Source organism: Pseudophryne corroboree (genome assembly GCF_028390025.1).
Source record: "Pseudophryne corroboree isolate aPseCor3 chromosome 3 unlocalized genomic scaffold, aPseCor3.hap2 SUPER_3_unloc_15, whole genome shotgun sequence".
NCBI classification, from domain to species: Eukaryota; Metazoa; Chordata; class Amphibia; order Anura; family Myobatrachidae; genus Pseudophryne; species Pseudophryne corroboree.
Window position 1 is genome coordinate 1,623,151 of NW_026967503.1, and position 23,847 is coordinate 1,646,997.

A 23,847-nucleotide genomic window follows, 5' to 3' on the forward strand; every position below is an offset into this window, starting at 1 on the left:
AACATCTTGCTGTATTGCTGTTGCCCCTAGCAATAGGGAAGAGTCTTTTTTAAGACTGGGTGAATAATCATCTGCCTCAAGACGACTGCTTCATCTTGTGACCTGCAGTGCTATGCCATAGTTCTGTTTTCCGGCTGTCCAGGGTGCACTCAGCATCTCCAAGCTCCGCCTCCCACCAGCTACCGTGCAGAGGCCCAGTCCAGTGACTAGTGGTGATTCGTCATTGAGTCAGTAGTAGGCGGTTACTGATGGTAAGTGGGAATCCTCTATTTGGCCAGATCCTGTGTGACCTAAACATCCATTCTGTGACTGGGCGGGATCCAAAGCAGGGTAATGGCTTTCATACAGAACCATCCGGTCACAGAAATTGCTGGCATAGCGGTGGGATAATCCCAGGTGGCTTTTCGGTCACCTGACTGGAGAAGCAGAGTTAGGAGAGGAGTAACTGCAGCGCAGGAGTCCCGCCGGGTGGAGGTAGAGAGTGCTAAGGGCGTTGGCATCGAAGAGGTCGGTCTACCAGTGGACCTTCGTACAGAACCGGTGAGACCCACAATCTTCACCATCTCTACTAGCAGCAGCCATGTTTCATACCTAGCAGGGCCGGAGGTCCAACGTCCCGGGAGGCGACATGGATACCTTAGCAGATCGGCTAGTGGAATTAGGAGAAAGGGCAACGGAGCAAGAGTGCTTGATCATCACCTCACTTTCCAATATCACTGCTGGGCTCCGGTGACTATGCGCAGCCCGTTCTGTCCACAGCAGTAGCGGAAGAGCCAGTGCACCCACCTGAGGCAGAAGCGCCTCCAAGTCAGGTATCTGGAGTGTGCAGGAAAGACTGGGCACACTTAGCCCCAGAATACGGCCTATGGCTTCAGCTGCAGCGCTAGGCTGCAGCAGTGAACGGTGAGCGGAGCGAGCGGCTTTAGGGCAGTAAGAGTAGTGGATTTAATAGATTGGGTCTTGGTCCCAGCGGCGACTGAGAGCTATCAGGTAGGGTAGATAAGAAGCCACTTAGTGAGGAGAGGTCCAGAAAGCACGTCTGGATGGACCACGCTCCTCTTATTTATTATTTTATATACTAACAGGGGTGACAGGTGTGGTACATCCCTGCAATCTCTTTCTCATTAGACTCCGCTGTCTTCCCTGCACTCTCACTCAGATGTTCACTGCTGCCAGTAGCACACGTATGAGAAGCAGAAGTATGGTGGCAGCTGTATAGATTCTGATATGTAATTCTCTATCATACTTACCGTACAGACATCATCCTTATTACTATTGTGAGAATAGAGGTAAGACACTGATGATGGGGGTGTAACAGTGGATTATAACCTAGCAGATGATGATGATGATTACAGTGTATTATATGGTGTATTGCATGTAAAGTACTTTGTTCCACACCTACTCTGCTGTAGCAATACACCTTATATATGGGTGAGTAACACATGTACAGGCCTACCAGCGTATGAGCACACACACATAAAGGAATGCTACCTTACCAATGCTTCCAGGAGTAACGTTAGGAGACTTTTCTCTGATCCATCAGCTCATATGACTGATGTTATTGTTCATCTAGAATCTCCAATTCATAAGATATGTTCCCCATCCATTGTTTTACATTGGTGCTGACATAGGACTTGGCGAGTGACTACATCTCCATTTATACTTCATGGTTAGTTACCAGTACAAGAGAGATATATCTAAGTCTTATTATAATATTACATTTGTTATTGTGAGTGTTCTCAGGAGGGTGGACACAATGATAGTCTGAGACGCAATACTATAAAGCCTTCTTTAAAAGTTATGTTTTATTATATACACACATTTACAATTAAGTGTCCCAGAGAGTCGTCTTCTCCTATTGTTTACAAGATTAATATTGTTACAGAAAATTTCACATTTCCATAATGTATTTTATTTCCAGCAGATGGACACACAAGCAGGAATATCTCAGAAGGACATCTAATGTTATCCCCGGATTGTGACATAAAAGATAATGACAGTAGACAGGATTCTCCAGGAGATAACTCCATTACCCCAATTATACATCCAGCTCTATCAGCTGATCCCTCTGATCCTGGGAAATGTTCTCCTGATCACTCTGATATTGGTGCATCTGTTACAGCTCTGACAGTAGATACAGTGTTTCCATGTTCTATAGATGCCAAATGTTTTACACAGAACACAAAGCTTATTACCCATCAGGCAGCTAAGGCAGGTGAGAGGCCATTTCCATGTTCTGAGTGTGGAAAATGTTTTACATACAAATCACTTCTTGTAATACATAAGAGAATACATACAGGTGAGAAACCATATTCCTGTTCTGAATGTGGGAAATGTTTTACCCATAAATCACAACTTATTACACATCAGCGAAGTCACACAGGTGAGAGGCCATTTCAATGTCCTGAGTGTGGGAAATGTTTTCCACAGAAATCAGATCTTGTTAGTCATAACAGAAGTCACACAGGTGAGAATCCAATTTCTTGCTCTGAGTGTGGGAAATGTTTTACACGGAAATCACAACTTGTTATACATCACAGAAGTCACACAGGTGAGAAGCCATTTTCTTGCCCTGAGTGTGGGAAATGTGTTGCCCGGAAATCACAACTTGTTAGACATCAGCGAAGTCACACAGGTGAGAAGCCATTTCCATGTTCGGAGTGTGAGAAATGTTTTGCACTCAAATCGACTCTTGTTATACATCGCAGAGGTCACACAGGTGAGAAGCCATTTTCTTGCTCTGAGTGTGGGAAATTTTTTACACTGAAATCACATCTTGTTAGACATCAGCGAAGTCACACAGGTGAGAAGCCATTTCCATGTTCTGAGTGTGGGAAAGGTTTTGCACACAAATCAGTTCTTATTATACATCAGAGAAGTCACACAGGTGAGAAGCCATTTCCATGTTCTGAGTGTGGGAAAGGTTTTGCACACAAATCAGTTCTTATTATACATCAGAGAAGTCACACAGGTGAGAAGCCATATTGTTGCTCTGAGTGTGGGAAATGTTTTACACAGAAATCACATCTTGTTAAACACCAGAGAAGTCACACAGGTGAGAAGCCATTTTAATCTTCTGGAGTATACTTATCATTGCTATATGTTGTTCTTCAAGGTTCTTATCCTATCTCCTATGCTTTTTGCAAATACATGCTCCCACAGGGTGAAATAATCAGGTGTCATGCCCTCATCTAGCACTGCTATGCTGATGACCTGTCTTTTGCTCCAAGTACTGAGAACCCAATACCAATCCTTAATGTCTAGCTGAGCTCCAGGTGTGGGTGATGCACGTTCGCTGTGACTCAGACCTGGTGAATCGTCCTTATGATAGAAGCTCACCAACAAAGGGCAGGGCTACAGCTCAGCTTTGCAAACTAACCAGACTTGTACTTGGATGTTCAGAGTTACAAAATGCTGATCCTGTGTGGAATCTTGGTGTCCTGGATTGTGGAGTGACACTTAGACATCAGGTATCAGCCACAATCAGATCCTCAGCTGAGGAACATAACTAGACTCCAGCACTTATTTCCCTCAGAAGATCTACCTACAGTCATACATGCATTGCATCATCACACATAGACTACTGTAATGTCCTCTACCTGGGTCTCCCAGCAAAAGAATTGCACCGGTTGTAGCTTGTACAGAATGCTGCAGCCAGGCTGTTACCTAACCAACCTGTTCCTGCCACATAACACCCATTCTCTGCTCCCTTCACTGGCTACCTGTAAGATGGTGACTCTATTACATAATCTTTCTTACTCTCCCAGCCCTACATGACCATGGTCCATGGTACCAGAAGCAGCTTCTGCCTCCTTACTTCCATATGAAGATGAAGGACTGTTACCATCAGTACCAAGAATCCCCAAGCAGTGCTGAGATGTCAGAGGGGAGACAGAGTGGTGGCACTATTGCTGTAGTGGGGCCTGCCGAAGGCACTATCAGTGGGTAATATTGTCCTCAAGCAGTGCTGAGGTGTCAGGGGGAGACAGAGTGGCTGGCAGTAGTGGGGGGAAAACAGTGTGGGTGGCAGAAGTGGGGGGAGGCGGGGGCTTTGGAACTACTGGGAGGAGATGGGGCGGGTGGCAGTAGTGGGGGGGATACGGGGCGGGTTGCAGTAGTAGAAGGAGACAGGGCGGTTGTCAGTAGTAGAGGGAGACAGGGTGGGTGGCAGTAGTGGGGGGGAGACAGGGCGGATGGCAGTAGATGGGGGAGACAGGGTGGTGGCAGTAGTGGGGGGAGACTGGTGGCAGTAGTGGGGGAAGACAGGGCGTATGGCCGCAGTGCAGTACCAGGGGCTGCTAGAGGCGGTAAAGAGGTGTATGGGTCCCACACAGAACCAGTTGATAATTAGAATTAATGATGATTATGCTTCCTTATTTCTAATTAATCCCTTGTATGTGTTACTGTTATTTGCTGTGTCAGCCTTTATGTGTGTTCTGTGTAATAATCCTGAAAGTAGTGCTGCTACCGATCTCATATCATTTGTAGTAACTTGGAAAAGATGAGATATGAGAAGCACTCTGGAAGCTTATAGGGGGTTAAACAGAGATGAACGCAGATGTGACATCATGCAGCCCCTGGAGAATTGTTCCGGCCCTCCCGCGTTCACCCCTCAGGGATGCAACCGCAATGTGTGTGTCTGTGTGGCTGCTGTGCATGTGCATTTTGCCACCACCAGTAAACGGCTGTGGGCCGCTATTGTAGCTGGGTCTGAATGACCCCCATAGGCTGTTGTGCAGAGTAAAGTATTTTTTTTGTTTAAAATATAGACAAAAATCTGTGTATTAAAGATATGAAATAAAGTCATTTAAAATCAAAAGATTTCCGGTGCAATTTTGGCTATGTCCCATGCTGACAGCGCATTTGAATAGTGGGATGATATTACGGGGGATCTCTGTGTAATTAAATAGTTTTATCATTTGTTGGTTTTAAATAAATGTGTACTCAAATGTTCTGGGCTTTTTTTTTTTACTTGTAGGTGAATTAGGGTTGTATTTAAAAAAATAAAAATAAACTTACCTGCCCCTTGCCTGGAAATGTCCATGTATGAAGGTATGGGAGATACCTGCTGCAGTCCCTTCTACTTACATTTGGGGGGGTCCGGTTTTTGGGGGGAATTAGCAAATAGTAAATGATACATTGGCTCCATAACGTCTCGCTGACCCTCTGATTTTTACAAAAATATGTTACACAAAATGACATTTGCATTAACAACCATTTGTCACAACTGAGGGCTGAGGCTGATCTGGGGAAGCCTCAGATGTAGGGGCTGACGTGTAAGAAGGGTAGAAATTATTGGGAAGAACCCCCAGCTGTTGATGTTTCTGTCCCCTGCCTCTCTAAGAAGGCGGTATATCCGGCCCCTGGGTCTTTTCAGCTCAAGGACCCTGGGGATAGGAAAATAGAAACTACGCTACAATCTATTTACACAGTGGCTGGTGTATCACAAAGACACATCCATTTTCCCTTCCACAAGGATATTTCCAATATCATATATGTGACTAGTATGTGGAATTACAACATATGCAGTGCAATGTGTGCACGAAAATATAGTCACTGGCTCCATCACTTAGTAAGTATCCAATATCCTGGAATCCCCGACCTGTATATTTACAAAGTACATAGTAATATTATCAATTATAATCTGTTATTCTATCACAATAAGCTTTGATATATCAATTATCTATTCTTCTGATTTTGCAATATTCTGGATTTTCATACTAGTACTTTGTCCATACAGAACCAACTTTTGTGACTTTCCTGTGGGACTTACAGCATAAACGGGCTGTAGCTGTGGTTCTGTATGATTACTTTGCCTGTTGGTTCCTTTCTTTTTGCTATTACAATCTAGACGACGTATTGTCATGCGTTACTTAGTCTGAGAACATTGACATTTCCAGGAACCTTGCTTATAGGGAGTAACCCTTAACCTTTCCTTATCACAGCTTCTAGTACTACGTGCTGTGGACGGTTCCCCAGACTTATTAGTTCTGCATTTTTCAGACCAAGGAACATTACAATTTTGACAATCTCTCTTGGTTCATTTCCATCCTGTAACTTGTGCCTCATACACTGTGGAAATAAATCGTAATGTTAATATCATGCTTGAAATTCATAATAACAGGAAACGGCTTTTGATCACGTTTAAAAAATCAAAGAAAACTTCATTCACATATGTACATCTACATAAATACACATACATACCCATACAAATGCTTGTAGGAAAAATCTTTAAAAAAAAGTAAAAATAATCTAAAAAAGAGTAAGTAATTTAATACTGTACTTTAAAATGCTGCGCAAACAAAATAAAACATATAACTTGTATATAAAGTTATGACATATATGTTTCTGAAATAAAACATTTTTAAGTATATGTTCAAAGAGTCAAATAACTCCCAGTCACTGTCTGAAGGGAAGATGTCTGTAAGTAATATGATCTTTCCTTCTTTTTATCCTCTACATACAGCACCTCAGGAGCTTCACTAGGTCATCCGTGACTTACAGCGTGAGAGAGAGAAAATACTAGTGTTAGAGATACCGCTCCATTGCTGCGTAACGGTGTTACAGAAACTTCTAGTATCTCAGATAATCACACAGTACAGTAGTAATGAGTAAAATCTGAGGAATGTCTAGAAGCATAATATAAGCATAGTACTACAGCAGAGGCGGAACTACCGGCAGTGCAAGCAGTGCGTTGCACTGGGGCCCGCCTCTGTCCAGGGGCCAAGCATGTAATGAGTCAAACTGACTCATTACATGCCGCTGTGCACTGCGGGCAACCGCTGCCCGCAGTGCACAGCCACCCGTAGAGGAGAGGAGCGGCGCGCACTGCAGCAGTACGGGGTAAGGAGGAGGAGGGAGGCGGAGGGGGGAGCCGCAGCAGCGCTTTATTACTGGTGGAGGCACTGCTGCTGCTGCCCCTCTGCTTCACTATAGGCTGTCTCTGAGAACAGCCTATAGTGAAGCAGAGGCGCAGCAGCGCCTCCACCAATAACACAGCACTGCTGCGGCTCCCTCCACCTCCCTCCTCCTTCTCTACTGCCCGGGAAGCTGCACAAGGAGCCTGAGCCAACAGAGAGGGTAAGTATAATTCTTCTCTTTCTTTCTTCCTTTCTTTCTTTCTGTCTCTTTCTTTTTTTATTTGTTGGGACTGCCTGCAGCAATGTGTAAAAAGGGGGGACTGCCTGCCGCTATGTATAAAAATGGGAAATCTGCCTGCTGCTATGTATAAAAATGGGGAATCTGCCTGCCGCATTGTGTAAAATGGGGGAATCTGCCTGCCGCAATGTAAAAATGGGGAATCTGCCTGCCGCAATGTGTAAAAAGGGGGAATCAGCCTGCCGCAATCTGTAAAAATGGGGAATCTGCCTGCCGCTATGTATAAAAATGGGGAATCTGCCTGCCGCTATGTGTAAAAAGGGAGAATCTGCCTGCCGCTATGTGTAAAAAGGGCACGCTGTCTGCCTTAATGTGTAAAAAGGGCACGCTGTCTGCTGTTATGTGTAAAAAGTGTATGCTGTCTGCCGTAATGTGTTAAATGGGGACGCTGTCTGCCGTAATGTGTAAAAAGTGCACGCTGTCTGCCGCTATGTGTAACAAGGGCACGCTGTCTGCCATTATGTGTAAAAAGTGTATGCTGTCTGCCATAATGTGTAAAAAGGGGATGCTGTCTGCCGCTATGTGTAAACCGTGCACGCTGTCTGCCGCAATCTGTAAAAATGGGGAATCTGCCTGCCGCTATGTATAAAAATGGGGAATCTGCCTGCCGCTATGTGTAAAAAGGGAGAATCTGCCTGCCGCTATGTGTAAAAAGTGCACGCTGTCTGCCGCTATGTGTAACAAGGGCACGCTGTCTGCCATTATGTGTAAAAAGTGTATGCTGTCTGCCATAATGTGTAAAAAGGGGATGCTGTCTGCCGCTATGTGTAAACCGTGCACGCTGTCTGCCGTAATGTGTAAAAAGGGGAATCTGTTCGCTGTAAGGTGTAAAAGGGTCTCTAACTGGTGTAGTGGTGCTACTGTGCGGCGTAATTTGAAGAATGTAGACTACTGTGCACCGTTTTATGAATTGGTATTATTCTGTGGACACACCCCTTCCCCACAAAGCCACGCCACTATGTATTTTTGCGCGCGCCTACGACGCGCACTGCCCCTGGGCTAGACTTGCATGGGATGGGGGGGGCCCAAAGCATTTTGTCGCACCTGGGCCCACCGCTTGCTTGTTCCGCCACTGTACTACAGTATACTACTGTTAAATTAATGTATGTACCACGTCTGTTTTCCTTCTAGGGGCATTATGTTGCCAACATACTGTATATGGCATTATTATCAACTATGTGTCTGTGGGGCTGCTCCTGCTGTTTCATGGGAGAAAGGACTATGTGTCGGTGGGGCTGCTCCTGCTGTATCATGGGAGAAAGGACTATATGTCGGTGGGGCTGCTCCTGCTGTTTCATGGGAGAAAGGACTATGTGTCGGTGGGGCTGCTCCTGCTGCTTCATGGGAGAAAGGACTATATGTCGGTGGGGCTGCTCCTGCTGTTTCATGGGAGAAAGGACTATGTGTTGGTGGGGCTGCTCCTGCTGCTTCATGGGAGAAAGGACTATGTGTCGGTGGGGCTGCTCCTGCTGTTTCATGGGAGAAAGGACTATGTGTCGGTGGGGCTGCTGTTTCATGGGAGAAAGGACTATGTGTCGGTGGGGCTGCTCCTGCTGTTTCATGGGAGAAAGGACTATGTGTCTGTGGGGATGCTCCTGCTGTTTCATGGGAGAAAGGACTGTGTCAGCGGGGCTGCTCCTGCTGCTTCATGGGAGAAAGGACTATGTGTCGGCGGGGCTGCTCCTGCTGTTTCATGGGAGAAAGGACTATGTGTCGGTGGGGCTGCTCCTGCTGCTTCATGGGAGAAAGGACTATGTGTCGGTGGGGCTGCTCCTGCTGTTTCATGGGAGAAAGGACTATGTGTCGGTGGGGCTGCTCCGTCTGTTTCATGGGAGAAAGGACTATGTGTCGGTTGGGCTGCTCCTGCTGCTTCATGGGAGAAAGGACCATGTGTCGGTGGGGCTGCTCCTGCTGCTTCATGGGAGAAAGGACTATGTGTCGGTGGGGCTGCTCCGTCTGTTTCATGGGAGAAAGGACTATGTGTCGGTTGGGCTGCTCCTGCTGCTTCATGGGAGAAAGGACTATGTGTCGGTGGGGCTGCTCCTGCTGTATCATGGGAGAAAGGACTATGTGTCGGTGGGGCTGCTCCTGCTGTTTCATGGGAGAAAGGACTATGTGTCGGTGGGGCTGCTCCGTCTGTTTCATGGGAGAAAGGACTATGTGTCGGTTGGGCTGCTCCTGCTGCTTCATGGGAGAAAGGACTATGTGTCTGTGGGGCTGCTCCTGCTGTTTCATGGGAGAAAGAACTATGTGTCGGTGGGGCTGCTCCTGCTGTGTCATGGGAGAAAGGACTATGTGTCTGTGGGGCTGCTTCTGCTACTTCATGGGAGAAAGGACTATGTGTCGGTGGGGCTGCTCCTGCTGTTACATGGGAGAAAGGACTGTGTGTCTGTGGGGCTGCTCCTGCTGCTTCATGGGAGAAAGGACTATGTGTCGGTGGGGCTGCTCCTGCTGCTTCATGGGAGAAAGGACTATGTGTCGGTGGGGCTGCTCCTGCTGCTTCATGGGAGAAAGGACTATGTGTCTGTGGGGCTGCTCCTGCTGTATCATGGGAGAAAGGACTATGTGTCTGTGGGGCTGCTCCTGCTGCTTCATGGGAGAAAGGACTATGTGTCGGTGGGGCTGCTCCTGCTGCTTCATGGGAGAAAGGACTATGTGTCTGTGGGGCTGCTCCTGCTGTATCATGGGAGAAAGGACTATGTGTCGGTGGGGCTGCTCCTGCTGTTTCATAGCAGAAAGGACTATGTGTCTGTGGGGCTGCTCCTGCTGTTTCATGGGAGAAAGGACTATGTGTCTGTGGGGCTGCTCCTGCTGTATCATGGGAGAAAGGACTATGTGTCGGTGGGGCTGCTCCTGCTGCTTCATGGGAGAAAGGACTATGTGTCGGTGGGGCTGCTCCTGCTGTTACATGGGAGAAAGGACTGTGTGTCTGTGGGGCTGCTCCTGCTGCTTCATGGGAGAAAGGACTATGTGTCTGTGGGGCTGCTCCTGCTGTTTCATGGGAGAAAGGACTATGTGTCGGTGGGGCTGCTCCGGCTGTTTCATGGGAGAAAGGACTATGTGTCGGTGGGGCTGCTCCTGCTGCTTCATGGGAGAAAGGACTATGTGTCGGCGGGGCTGCTCCTGCTGTTTCATGGGAGAAAGGACTATGTGTCGGTGGGGCTGCTCCTGCTGCTTCATGGGAGAAAGGACTATGTGTCGGTGGGGCTGCTCCTGCTGCTTCATGGGAGAAAGGACTATGTGTCGGTGGGGCTGCTCCTGCTGCTTCATGGGAGAAAGGACTATGTGTCGGTAGGGCTGCTCCTGCTGTTTCATGGGAGAAAGGACTGTGTGTCGGTGGGGCTGCTCCTGCTGTTTCATGGGAGAAAGGACTATGTGTCTGTGGGGCTGCTCCTGCTGTTTCATGGGAGAAAGGACTATGTGTCGGTGGAGCTGCTCCTGCTGTTACATGGGAGAAAGGACTATGTGTCTGTGGGGCTGCTCCTGCTGTATCATGGGAGAAAGGACTATGTGTCGGTGGGGCTGCTCCTGCTGTTTCATGGGAGAAAGGACTATGTGTCGGTGGGGCTGCTCCTGCTGCTTCATGGGAGAAAGGACTATGTGTCGGTGGGGCTGCTCCTGCTGCTTCATGGGAGAAAGGACTATGTGTCTGCGGGGCTGCTCCTGCTGCTTCATGGGAGAAAGGACTATGTGTCGGTGGGGCTGCTCCTGCTGTTTCATGGGAGAAAGGACCATGTGTCGGCGGGGTTGCTCCTGCTGTTTCATGGGAGAAAGGACTATGTGTCGGTGGGGCTGCTCCTGCTGTTTCATGGGAGAAAGGACTATGTGTCGGTGGGGCTGCTCCTGCTGCTTCATGGGAGAAAGGACTATGTGTCGGTGGGGCTGCTCCTGCTGCTTCATGGGAGAAAGGACTATGTGTCGGCGGGGTTGCTCCTGCTGTTTCATAGCAGAAAGGACTATGTGTCGGTGGGGCTGCTCCTGCTGTTTCATGGGAGAAAGGACCATGTGTCGGCGGGGTTGCTCCTGCTGTTTCATGGGAGAAAGGACTATGTGTCGGTGGGGCTGCTCCTGCTGTTTCATGGGAGAAAGGACTATGTGTCGGTGGGGCTGCTCCTGCTGCTTCATGGGAGAAAGGACTATGTGTCGGTGGGGCTGCTCCTGCTGCTTCATGGGAGAAAGGACTATGTGTCGGCGGGGTTGCTCCTGCTGTTTCATAGCAGAAAGGACTATGTGTCGCTGGGGCTGCTCCTGCTGCTTCATGGGAGAAAGGACTATGTGTCGGTGGGGCTGCTCCTGCTGCTTCATGGGAGAAAGGACTATGTGTCGGTGGGGCTGCTCCTGCTGTTTCATGGGAGAAAGGACTATGTGTCTGTGGGGCTGCTCCTGCTGTTTCATGGGAGAAAGGACTATGTGTCTGTGGGGCTGCTCCTGCTGTATCATGGGAGAAAGGACTATGTGTCGGTGGGGCTGCTCCTGCTGTTTCATGGGAGAAAGGACTATGTGTCGGTGGGGCTGCTCCTGCTGCTTCATGGGAGAAAGGACTATGTGTCGGTGGGGCTGCTCCTGCTGCTTCATGGGAGAAAGGACTATGTGTCTGCGGGGCTGCTCCTGCTGCTTCATGGGAGAAAGGACTATGTGTCGGTGGGGCTGCTCCTGCTGTTTCATGGGAGAAAGGACCATGTGTCGGCGGGGTTGCTCCTGCTGTTTCATGGGAGAAAGGACTATGTGTCGGTGGGGCTGCTCCTGCTGTTTCATGGGAGAAAGGACTATGTGTCGGTGGGGCTGCTCCTGCTGCTTCATGGGAGAAAGGACTATGTGTCGGTGGGGCTGCTCCTGCTGCTTCATGGGAGAAAGGACTATGTGTCGGCGGGGTTGCTCCTGCTGTTTCATAGCAGAAAGGACTATGTGTCGGTGGGGCTGCTCCTGCTGTTTCATGGGAGAAAGGACTATGTGTCGGTGGGGCTGCTCCTGCTGCTTCATGGGAGAAAGGACTATGTGTCTGTGGGGCTGCTCCTGCTGTTTCATGGGAGAAAGGACTATGTGTCTGTGGGGCTGTTCCTGCTGTTTCATGGGAGAAAGGACTATGTCGGTGGGGCTGCTCTTGCTGCTTCATGGGAGAAAGGACTATGTGTCGGTTGGGCTGTTCCTGCTGTTTCATGGGAGAAAGGACTATGTGTCGGTGGGGCTGCTCTTGCTGCTTCATGGGAGAAAGGACTATGTGTCGGTGGGGCTGCTCCTGCTGCTTCATGGGAGAAAGGACTATGTGTCGCTGGGGCTGCTCCTGCTGCTTCATGGGAGAAAGGACTATGTGTCGGTGGGGCTGCTCCTGCTGCTTCATGGGAGAAAGGACTATGTGTCGGTGGGGCTGATCCTGCTGTATCATGGGAGAAAGGACTATGTGTCGGTGGGGTTGCTCCTGCTGCTTCATGGGAGAAAGGACTATGTGTCAGTGGGGCTGCTCCTGCTGTTTCATGGGAGAAAGGACTATGTGTCTGTGGGGCTGCTCCTGCTGTTTCATGGGAGAAAGGACTATGTGTCGGTGGGGCTGCTCCTGCTGCTTCATGGGAGAAAGGACTATGTGTCGGTGGGGCTGCTCCTGCTGCTTCATGGGAGAAAGGACTATGTGTCGGTGAGGCTGCTCCTGCTGCTTCATGGGAGAAAGGACTATGTGTCTGCGGGGTTGCTCCTGCTGTATCATGGGAGAAAGGACTATGTGTCGGTGGGGCTGCTCCTGCTGCTTCATGGGAGAAAGGATTATGTGTTGGTGGGGCTGCTCCTGCTGTTTCATGGGTGAAAGGACTATGTGTCGGTGGGGCTGCTCCTGCTGCTTCATGGGAGAAAGGACTATGTGTCGGTGGGGCTGCTCCTGCTGCTTCATGGGAGAAAGGACTATGTGTCTGCGGGGTTGCTCCTGCTGTTACATGGGAGAAAGGACTATGTGTCTGTGGGGCTGCTCCTGCTGTTTCATGGGAGAAAGGACTATGTGTCGGTGGGGCTGCTCCTGCTGCTTCATGGGAGAAAGGACTATGTGTCGGTGGGGCTGCTCCTGCTGCTTCATGGGAGAAAGGATTATGTGTTGGTGGGGTTGCCCGCTCTATAGCATATGGGACCATATTATGGGTGATTATGTGCTGGCAGAATAGCACATTCTCCTCAGTATGGAAGATGTCATTAGGTGTCTCTAACATTGAATTTGCACAATTGGTATTATATAGTGGCGGATTTTCTATTACATTATTACCACAATTATTTACATTATTTGCTTTCCCGTGTAATTTAAAATCCTGTAATCAAACCTGGGACGTTCTCGTAGGGATCTTATTGACCTAGCAATATTTTCTGGAGTATTGGTAACATTAACACATGTATTATTATTATTTCCATTACAGTGTTACTATAATCATTGACAGTCTTTATTTTCCAGTTATATATTTCTTTTAAACTACCCGTCTCAGGAAACTTTATTTCCTCATCCTTGGTGATGTCATTCAACTTCGTCACATACTTCACACACACTTGTCCATAAAAATCACTCATACAACTAACCGTGGTTCCCATAATAATCTTAGATGAGTCACTGCCCATTTTCAACAATAATAAAACAATATATTCTCTTTACACAACAATGGGGGTCATTCCGAGTTGTTCGCTCGCTAGCTGCTTTTAGCAGCATTGCACACGCTAGGCCGCCGTCCTCTGGGAGTGAATCTTATCTTAGCAGAATAGCGAATGAAAGATTAGCAGAATTGCTACTAAATAATTCTTAGCAGTTTCTGAGTAGCTACAGACCTACTCACAGATTGTGATCAGCTGAGTCCGTTTAGTTTCTGGTTTGACGTCACAAACACGCCCTGCGTTCGGCCAGCCACTCCCCCGTTTCTCCAGACACTCCTGTGTTTTTCCCTGACACGCCTGCATTTTTTAGCACACTCCCGGAAAACGCTCAGTTACCACCCAGAAATGCCCCTTTCCTGTCAATCATTTACCGATCATCAGAGCGACTGAAAAGCGCCGCAGAATCCACAGCAAATCTGCTAAGTTTTTAGTTAAATAACTAAGCGCATGCACCCTGCGTGCCTTGCGCTTTCGCAATTAGCAACAAATCGCAGCATAGCGAAAATCGGCAACGAGCGAACAACTCGGAATGACCCCCAATGTCTGTTGCCGAGGGTTACAATTTATAGCCTGGACTGTTCTCTGTGGCCACAAAGAATCTCAATGAGACTTCTTACAGCGTCTTCTGTATAATTTAGAATGCCAAGACCATAAGTTATATATTTGGCAAGTGACTCCTTTATTCGCCCCCCCCCCCCACCTTTTGGTGGATAGTATACTCAAATATTACTTGAAACCATCCTTCAAGCATTCACAAAGTTTACACAACTTCTTATCAATGTACTTCTACTTTCAGATAACACACTTGCATCAGTTTGGATAGAGGTACTTTTTAGTTTCTCTTTCTCTCAATTATTTGTTTATAATATAAATACGTACAGTGCCATGCTAGACAGAGAATAGAAAGTAACTGCGGTACTTAAAAGTATAATCATTTGTTATTTAATATTTAATTATGCATGAATATAGATCACAAGAACCCAGCAACCAGCCGAGTTCACTATAGCTAGCTTCCCAGCAACCACAGAAGACTTTTGCAGGTACAGAGCAGATTAAGAGTACACAGAATATTTAAATAAAAGGTATATTTACCTGTGTGCAGCCGGCTGATGTCCCCACTTTCTGTTAAATCTGGAAAATCAGCGTTTTCTGTACCATGGGTGGTCGTAGCTAACCGGACGAAGCCTCCATATGTTAAAGTCGAGTAATAATAATAATTGAGAGTTCTCCATTGTGATGATATTCAGCATATAGAATTTATTATAAAAGAGGGAACCACTCCCAATATTCTGCACAGAGGAGCGTGGACCAAGACAAAATTCATCAATGAGCCTGTGTCTTTAGAACACTGACTTTACATTATTTATACCATAACACTATACAATTATTCAGAGCTTATTTACAAACAAGGCGCACATATAGATTAAATCATGGAGATACATTGGTTGATGGACACAAAGAGGAAATGCCAAATATAGTCAGGTTAGCTAATTAAAGAGAGTGGTTTTATCCATAAGATGGCAGACTTGTCCATGAATCTTGAATCTCCTGTACATAACAATTAGGTTCTCTAATAGGCTTCGTTGTCATAAAAGTAATTCTTGTTCATAATAGCGTGTTGTTGTCCGAAGTGAAGGTCATCAGATATTCCATGATATGTCCTTGTTCTGCCACAAAGTCTCATACAATATCATTGAGCTCTCGTTATCTACACAAAGGCCTTGCTACTAGCCATGTAAAACACCTAATCAAATGATGTTAAAGTGTTGAAATAGGACACTGTTTAAAGGAAACTTAGCACAGTATTAAGAATCATAGCATAATTAATGAGACAAAACAGATATATTTGATTTAACTTCAACATAACATCAGTATAGAGGGAGGAGCCAGCCCACACAATTAAACTCTTAAACTGCCGATGGCTCCTAGTGGACCCGTCTATACCCCATGGTATTAAATGGAGCCCCAGCATCCTCTAGGACATAAGAGAAACAGATACATATTAGGAGAGTCAAAAGCCTATGGGGCTCATTCAGACCCAGCCGCAACTGCAGCACAGTTTGCTGGTGTTGGCAAAATGCATGTGCGCAGCTGCCGCACAGACAAAACACATTGCGGTTGCATCCCCGAGCGGCAAACGCGGGCGGGCTGAGACCATTTTCCGGGGGCTGCATGATGTCATATCTGCATTCATCTTGATTTGCAAGTTAATGCAAATTATATGAGATCAGTAGCACCACTACTTTCAGGATTATTACACAGAACACACATAACGGCTGACACAGCAAATAACAGTAACACATACAAGGGATTATTAGAAATAAGGAAGCATGGGGCGTGGCTTGGATCGGAATGGAGTAGCAGTGTGCAGCTCTGGCTCTCCATATAAATCCTGCTCAAACATCCGTTTTCCCCTAACCCGTGGCTCCTGTGATCTGCCTGCAGGCATAGGAAGGTGTGCTACCCCTGCTGTCATCCGCGCTGGCCCGGAGCGTGAAGCGCTCCCTGTATCTGACCCCTCCAGTGTGCTGGCCCGGCTCCCTGCCTCTCTGCCGGAGCTCGAGGGAAGACGCGCAACGACACGTGACAGCGCTCCTGACGGCGGCCCTGCAGTGATCCCCCGGCTGGGGATCCGAGACGGAGGAGGCCCTGACTGACGGCCGGGAGCAGTGGTGCCTGCCTGAAGACTCAGCGGGCGGGTGAGTGCGGGGAGGAAAGCCCGCGAAGCCGCCATCTTTTTTTTTTTTTTCTCCCTCGTGAAGCTTGTCTCCCAGCGCCTGACGTCCTCCCCATCCTGTGGTGCCGCACAGTGAGGTGAGCTGTGGCTGGGGCTGCCTCTCTGTCCCCCTCCTGGGCTTAATAACTGCTCAAAAGTGTGTTCCTGAATATACAGAAGGAGGAAGGGAATAGATGTCAATAATAAGGAAGGAAACAGCACAGTCCCTAAATGCTCCCTGCAAATCTGCAATAACCACATAGTTTTGCTCTTGTGCTGAATCAGCTAGTCTCCTATTCTCTGCATACAACCTATGCTGCGGTGTGCTCATAAGCCTGCTCTACTTTGCTACATTATTGTTTATCATATCTGCCTGATCCGAGCGGCTCCAGCACCTGTGCTGACCTGAGACTGCTTGGGGACTTTTTTGCTGTAATATCTTTGGGGTCCTGACTTCGCGTCCAGTGCTGCAATGGTGAAAGGAGGTCAGAGCGCGGCGAGCGCCGCTGCAAAACTGGAGAAATTTGCTAGGTCGCAACAGGCATCTCATTCGGCAAAGCAGGGTGACACTGACCCATCCCCGCCTGCGGCTGAGGTCGCTGCCCCTGACCCCACTGAGCAGGTTCATTCTACCCAGCAAATACTACAGGCCATTTTTGCGTCTGAGCAGAGGGTCACGGACAAGATTGGGCAAGTCCAGGCGGACTTCTCTCTTCTAAGACAGGATTTACAGAAAATCCGGGAAAGAGTGGGTGAAACTGAGCATCGGATATCGGCTCTGGAAGACACTACATCACCCTTACAATTGAAAGTGGCCGATTTGTCTACCCAGGTGATATCTATGCAGGCTAAAATGTCCGATATCGAGGGGAGACTACGGCGCAACAACGTTCGGTTTGTTGGGCTCCCTGAGAGGGCAGAGGGCACCTCCCCGGAATCCTTTCTGGAAAATTGGCTTATTAAATTATTTGGCAAAGAAGCATTTACCTCTCAATTCGCGGTGGAACGAGCGCACAGGCTCCCGCCTAGACTGCCACCGACCGGGGCTCCGGCTAGAACATTTATTGCTCATTTCCTACACTTTAAGGACCGTGACGCTATACTCCGCATGGCCCGGACACAGGGCCCTATCCAACTAGATGGACATAATATATCCGTTTTCCCTGACTTTGCCCTGGAGGTGCAAAAGAGTAGATCACAGTTTCTGCATGTTAAGCGTCAACTCCGTGACCGTAATATACAGTACTCTATGCTGTTTCCGGCCAGACTGAGGGTGGTGTCCGATAACACCACTCATTTCTTCTCCACTCCTCAAGATGCTGTCGCATGGTTGGAACGACAGCCTCGTCCTCCTCGTTGATGTATTATCATACACTTGTTGATTTATTACTTTCTTATTGCTGGCTAAGCCTAACTGTTTCAAATCATATTACGCTAGTCATGCTGTGGGTGTATATGCAATGTACTAATGGGGTAATGCTGGGCAGCCTAATGTTGATATTAATCTTTGTTTTGTTTTGTTTTTATACGTTGGGGTACGCTGCTAGATATGTTTTTTTCTTTTTTCAGGGTTAGGGTACTACTTTTATTGGTACTCTGTGGAGAGTTTATGCCGAAGATAGTGTAGGGGCATTTCTTTGGGTTCTTGGTTAGGCCCCTATCCCTTAGCTTAGTTACTTTGGTGGGAGTTATGGGATCCAGGTATACCTTATGTTCGCAAGGTGATACAGGGTGGGTGTGGGGGGGGTTAGTTTTTTTTTTTTTCATGCCATCAATTTTTGCCTATGTGTGTGTTCTGCTACACTGCGTTATTTGTGAATGATATTGCTTTGATTTCCTCTGGTTCCAGAGATATGGGGAGACTGGCTGTCCTTATATGCGGCCTAGACTGCTTTGCGGCTCGGCACCGCCGGGCCCTGATGTCTGTCTCTCTTTTATATCCTAACACCCTTTTCTTACATACTGTTTATGTCTGTTGTTTCTGAGGGGCTCCGTCTGCTCAGCTGGAACGTCAGGGGTTTGAACGAAAGTGTCAGGAATCGACTTACCAGACTGGCATCCGTCCGCCGCTGCGGACTCCGTCCTGGCTCCCTGCGGTCACCTGTCGCCTATGCCCCTGCCATGGGACATCATCAAGGTCCTGGGAACACTCCTGAGCCAGCGGGCGTGTGCGCGCCGCGTCCCCGCTGGGCCGCGGCGTGGGCGCCGCCATGACAGTTTCCAATCAGCTAGTATGCTGCGGCCAATCCGGTGCGTGGCCGCACCCACTGTCCTTTCCTCCATCCAATCCCTGCACACCATGGGGTATATAGGAGGCTACAGTTTCACCTCACAGGCATCCTGGACTTTGTGTCATTCTGACAACCTGCATGAAAGGATCGGCTCCTGTTTCTCCTGAGTTCCTGGTTCTCTGCTAAGAACTTATACTCCTGGTGATTCTGCTTTGCTCCCGTGGAACTTCAAGGCTCAGCAATACCAGCAACCTGCATTGGGCTTCACACTCATCACCACCTTGTGTGCTTCAGCCTGCAGTTGAAGACTAAACTCCAGGTGTGTTCATTCCTCCACCTGTGACACAGCTTGCTGCTGCCAGTGCCTCATCACCTGCACTGTGAGTTGGTCTCCTGCTTATGCTCAGGTTTGCAATATCCATCTACTGCCTTAGTTCTCTGTTTTAAAACCCTGCTCTGGTTTCCAAACCAGTATCATTTCATTAACATTCATTCTGTTGTTTTACATTACCGGATATGATTTCTCAAGTCACCTATCATCCATTACCATAGACTATTTGTTATCATTCCAAGTGTTTGACTTTCTCATCTGATTTATTATTTCGGCTGCATTTCTGTTTAAACTTATCTGCTAAATAAAATACCATTGCGCTCATGCGCAAGAACGTGATACAACCTCCTCGTCTCTTTCCTCCTACCTCCACTGACCCACTAGCGCCCCCTCCGGGGACACAGACCAAACACAATCTGACAGTAAGTCCAGGATCGATGGACTCGGATGGTGGACGGAGTGTGGGGTCAGAGGCCTTGCAAAATCTGGTCTCCCGTCTGGATGGTCAAGAGGTTGCGCAGCAGCAGATGCTTCACTTTCTACAAGGGATGTCCTCCCGATTGGATACACTGCAGCAATCCCTGCCAAGTGTACTCTCACCTACTGTTACCCCAGCACCTGCCAGTGCTGTAAGTTCTTCTATGTCGGCTGCATCAGCTCCAGTGTCTCGTCTGCACCTGCCCGTGCCGAGCAAATATGATGGCAGTCCTAAATTATGTCGCGGGTTTCTTAATCAGTGCGAAATACAGTTTGAGTTATTGCCACATAACTTTCCTACACCAAGGTCCAAGGTTGCCTACATCATTTCCTTACTCTCTGGATCTGCTCTGAATTGGGTGTCTCCTCTGTGGGAACGTGCTGACCCTCTGATCAATAACTACTCAGACTTCGTGTCAACCTTTAGACGGATCTTTGACGAGCCTGGTCGTGCAACATCAGCTTCTGCAGCCCTGATCCAACTTCGTCAAGGTAACCGAAGCATGGGACAATATGTCATCCAGTTCCAGACGTTGGCTGCAGAAGTCCAATGGAACAACCAAGCTCTGGTAGCAACCTTCTGGCACGGACTTTCGGATCGGATCAAGGACGAACTGGCAACCCGTGACATCCCTGTTCAACTGTCTGACTTGATCTCCCTGTGTATAAAGCTGGACTCTCGCATCCGCGAACGCAATAATGAACGCGCTCGGAGTGAACCTCGCAGAGTAAGGTTCATACCTTCTGTACAGTTTCAGCCTCCTTCTTCTGACGAGCCTATGCAGGTAAATAGGTCCCGCCTAACCCCTGAGGAGCGGGCAAGAAGATTACGAGAGAGGCTTTGCCTATACTGTGCTGCTGCGGGTCATCAAATTAACTCCTGCACGATGCGTTCGGGAAACGCCAGATCCTGACTTGTAAGGGAGGAGTCAAGTTAGGATCATTCAGTCAAGCTCCTTCTCAACAAGATCTCATTCTTCCAGTGACGCTAGAAACTTCCGTTGGGCTCCAGTCTGCGTCAGCATTAGTGGACTGCGGTGCTGCAGGAAATTTTATCACCCAAGCTGCGGTAAACAAATTTTGCTTGTCTACCTGTGAACTCTCTTATCCTGTATACATTACTGCTGTGGATGGTAGTAGAATCTCTAAAGGGAACATTTCACATCAAACTACCCCAGTGGTTCTGGGAGTTGGATTTCTCCATTCAGAAGTGATCAAGTTCCTGGTCATCCCTCAAGCCACCCAGGAGATTGTCTTGGGCATGCCTTGGCTTCAACTACATAACCCACAGTTCGACTGGACAACGTTGCAGCTTACCTCATGGAGTTCACACTGTCATCATTCCTGCTTAGCCCAAGTGTGTCCCATCAAGTCTACCGAAGTAAAGTCACAGCTAACACTCCCAGCAGCTTATCAAGACTTCGCAGACGTCTTCTGTGAAAAGGCTGCTGATATCCTGCCGCCCCATAGGGAATGGGATTGTCCCATCGATCTCCTTCCTGGCAAGAAGCCACCCAGGGGGCGCACCTACCCTTTGTCTGTTCCTGAAACAGAGGCGATGAGTAATTACATCAGAGAGAATCTTCAGAAAGGATTCATCCGTCCGTCATCATCACCCGCTGGTGCAGGTTTCTTCTTCGTCAAAAAGAAGGATGGTGGACTACGTCCATGCATTGACTATCGGGGTCTCAATGACATTACCATCAAGAATAGTTATCCTCTACCACTTATTACCGAACTTTTTGATAGAGTTAAGGGGGCTCGCATCTTTACCAAGCTAGATCTCCGCGGTGCCTATAATCTCATCAGAATCCGGAGTGGTGACGAGTGGAAGACAGCCTTCAACACTCGAGATGGCCATTATGAATACCTGGTAATGCCATTTGGGTTAAGTAATGCTCCAGCGGTATTCCAACACTTCGTGAACGAGATCTTTCGTGATGTCCTGTATAAGTACCTTGTTGTTTACTTAGATGATATTCTTATCTTTTCTCAAGACCTTCCATCTCATCGCCTACAAGTCTGTGAAGTTCTCCGACGTCTTCGTGAGAACCGTCTCTACGGGAAATTATCTAAATGTACCTTCGAAGTTCCCTCTATACCCTTCCTGGGGTATATAATTTCCGGATCGGATCTTCAGATGGACCCGGCAAAATTGGAAGCCATTGCCAATTGGTCCATTCCAAACTCCCTCAAATCTATCCAGCGGTTCCTGGGTTTTGCCAACTATTATAGAAAATTTATTCGAGGATTCTCCACTCTCATCGCTCCTATTACCAACCTGACTCGGAAAGGGGCAGATCATTCCAACTGGTCAGAAGAAGCCTTGGCAGCCTTCCGGAAGATCAAGCTAGCCTTTATGTCTGCTCCAGTGCTGTCACAGCCAGATGTCAACAGGCCGTTCGAGTTGGAGGTAGATGCCTCTACAGTTGGGGTTGGAGCTGTTCTCTCCCAGAAGGGATCTGATGGGAAAGTTCACCCTTGTGGATTCTTTTCTCGCAAGTTTCTTCCCGCAGAAGCTAACTACTCCGTGGGAGATCAAGAGTTACTGGCAATCAAACTGGCTCTCGAGGAATGGAGATATCTCCTAGAAGGGGCTAAACATCCGTTTAACATCTTCACGGATCATAAAAACCTGCTATACCTAAAAGCAGCTCAGTGCCTTAACCCTCGCCAGTCCAGGTGGGCTATGTTTTTCTCACGTTTTAATTTTAGGCTTCATTTCCGCCCAGGTTCACAGAATGTGAAAGCCGACGCATTATCCCGGTCCATGGAATCAGAAGAGGGAACATCTGACTCTGTGCCACATTCCATCCTGAGTCCCGTGGTTTTCGCTGCCTCTCAAGTCTCTCCAGCTCCACCTCCGGGTAAGACTTTTGTTTCCCCAGAACTCCGTCCCAAGTTGCTAGCTTGGGCCCACCAATCCAAGTTCACTGGTCATCCTGGTGTCCTGAAGACATTCAAGTTCCTTTCTGCGTCATATTGGTGGCCGAAGATGAAAGTGGACATCCAGGATTTCGTGGCATCCTGTCCTAAATGTGTGCAGCACAAGACTCCTCGTCAGTCTCCAGCAGGTCAGTTACAACCCTTATCTGTCCCTAATCGTCCTTGGTCTCACCTATCAATGGATTTTATCACTGATCTTCCACCTTCTCAGGGACATAACACTATTTGGGTTGTAGTGGACAGATTTTCCAAGATGGCTCATTTCGTTCCTCTCCAGGGTCTCCCTTCAGCCCCGAAACTTGCCCAGATCTTCCTACAGGAGATCTTCCGTTTACACGGTTTACCCTCCGAAATAATATCTGATCGGGGGGTACAGTTTGTAGCAAGGTTTTGGAGGGCCCTCTGTTCTGCCATGCAGATAAAATTGAAATTCTCGTCATCATACCATCCTCAGACGAACGGGCAGACAGAGAGAGTCAATCAAGAACTTGAGACTTTCCTAAGGCTATATGTAACATCCTCCCAGGATGATTGGTTCAATCTGCTCCCATGGGCCGAGTTTGCCCATAACTTTCGTTACCACACTGCTACAGACACGACACCTTTCTTTGCAGTCTATGGGCAACATCCCCGGGTACCTGAATTCCAAGAACTCCCTCACATGGATGTTCCTGCTGCCACTACTGCTCTGACTCAGTTTTCCTCCATTTGGAAAAGAATTCATGTTTCCCTCAAAAAAGCCTCCAGTCGATACAAGATCTACGCCGACCGCAAGAGACGTGCGGTTCCCCATTTGAAACCGGGGGACAGGGTTTGGTTATCAACCCGCAACCTTCGTCTCAGGGTCCCATCCATGAAGTTTGCACCACGCTTCATTGGTCCATACCCTATTGAGAGTGTCATCAACCCAGTGGCTTACAAGTTGAAATTACCACCTTCACTTCGTATTCCTAATGCCTTTCACATTTCTCTCCTCAGACCTCTAGTCCTAAACCGCTTTCAGAATACTCTTCCAGCAGGTCCCAAGGTTCGAACTCAGCGGGGCGTGGAATTTGAGATCAACAAGATTCTGGACTCTCGTTGCCGGTATGGACGTCTCCAGTACCTGGTCGATTGGTTCGGTTATGGCCCAGAGGAGAGAAGCTGGGTGAATTCATCTGATGTCCATGCTCCTAGGTTGGTCCGTGTCTTCCACAGCACTCATCCCTCCAAACCACGTGGGTGTTCGGTGTCCACCCCTAAAGGAGGGGGTACTGTCAGGAATCGACTTACCAGACTGGCATCCGTCCGCCGCTGCGGACTCCGTCCTGGCTCCCTGCGGTCACCTGTCGCCTATGCCCCTGCCATGGGACATCATCAAGGTCCTGGGAACA

General features: G+C 48.1%; 1 protein-coding gene across 1 annotated transcript in view; it reads left to right on the forward strand.

Moving 5' to 3' along the window:
• LOC134983430 (zinc finger protein Xfin-like) overlaps positions 1 to 23,847 on the forward strand; it is a gene marked incomplete at its 3' end in the record, with an annotated part of 183,717 nt that overhangs the window by 41,203 nt on the left and 118,667 nt on the right. Inside the window, exon 7 of the mRNA XM_063949110.1 lies at positions 1,922 to 3,066. Coding sequence (XP_063805180.1) covers positions 1,922 to 3,066 — 1,145 coding nt within the window. The remainder of the gene's footprint in view (positions 1 to 1,921; positions 3,067 to 23,847) is intronic.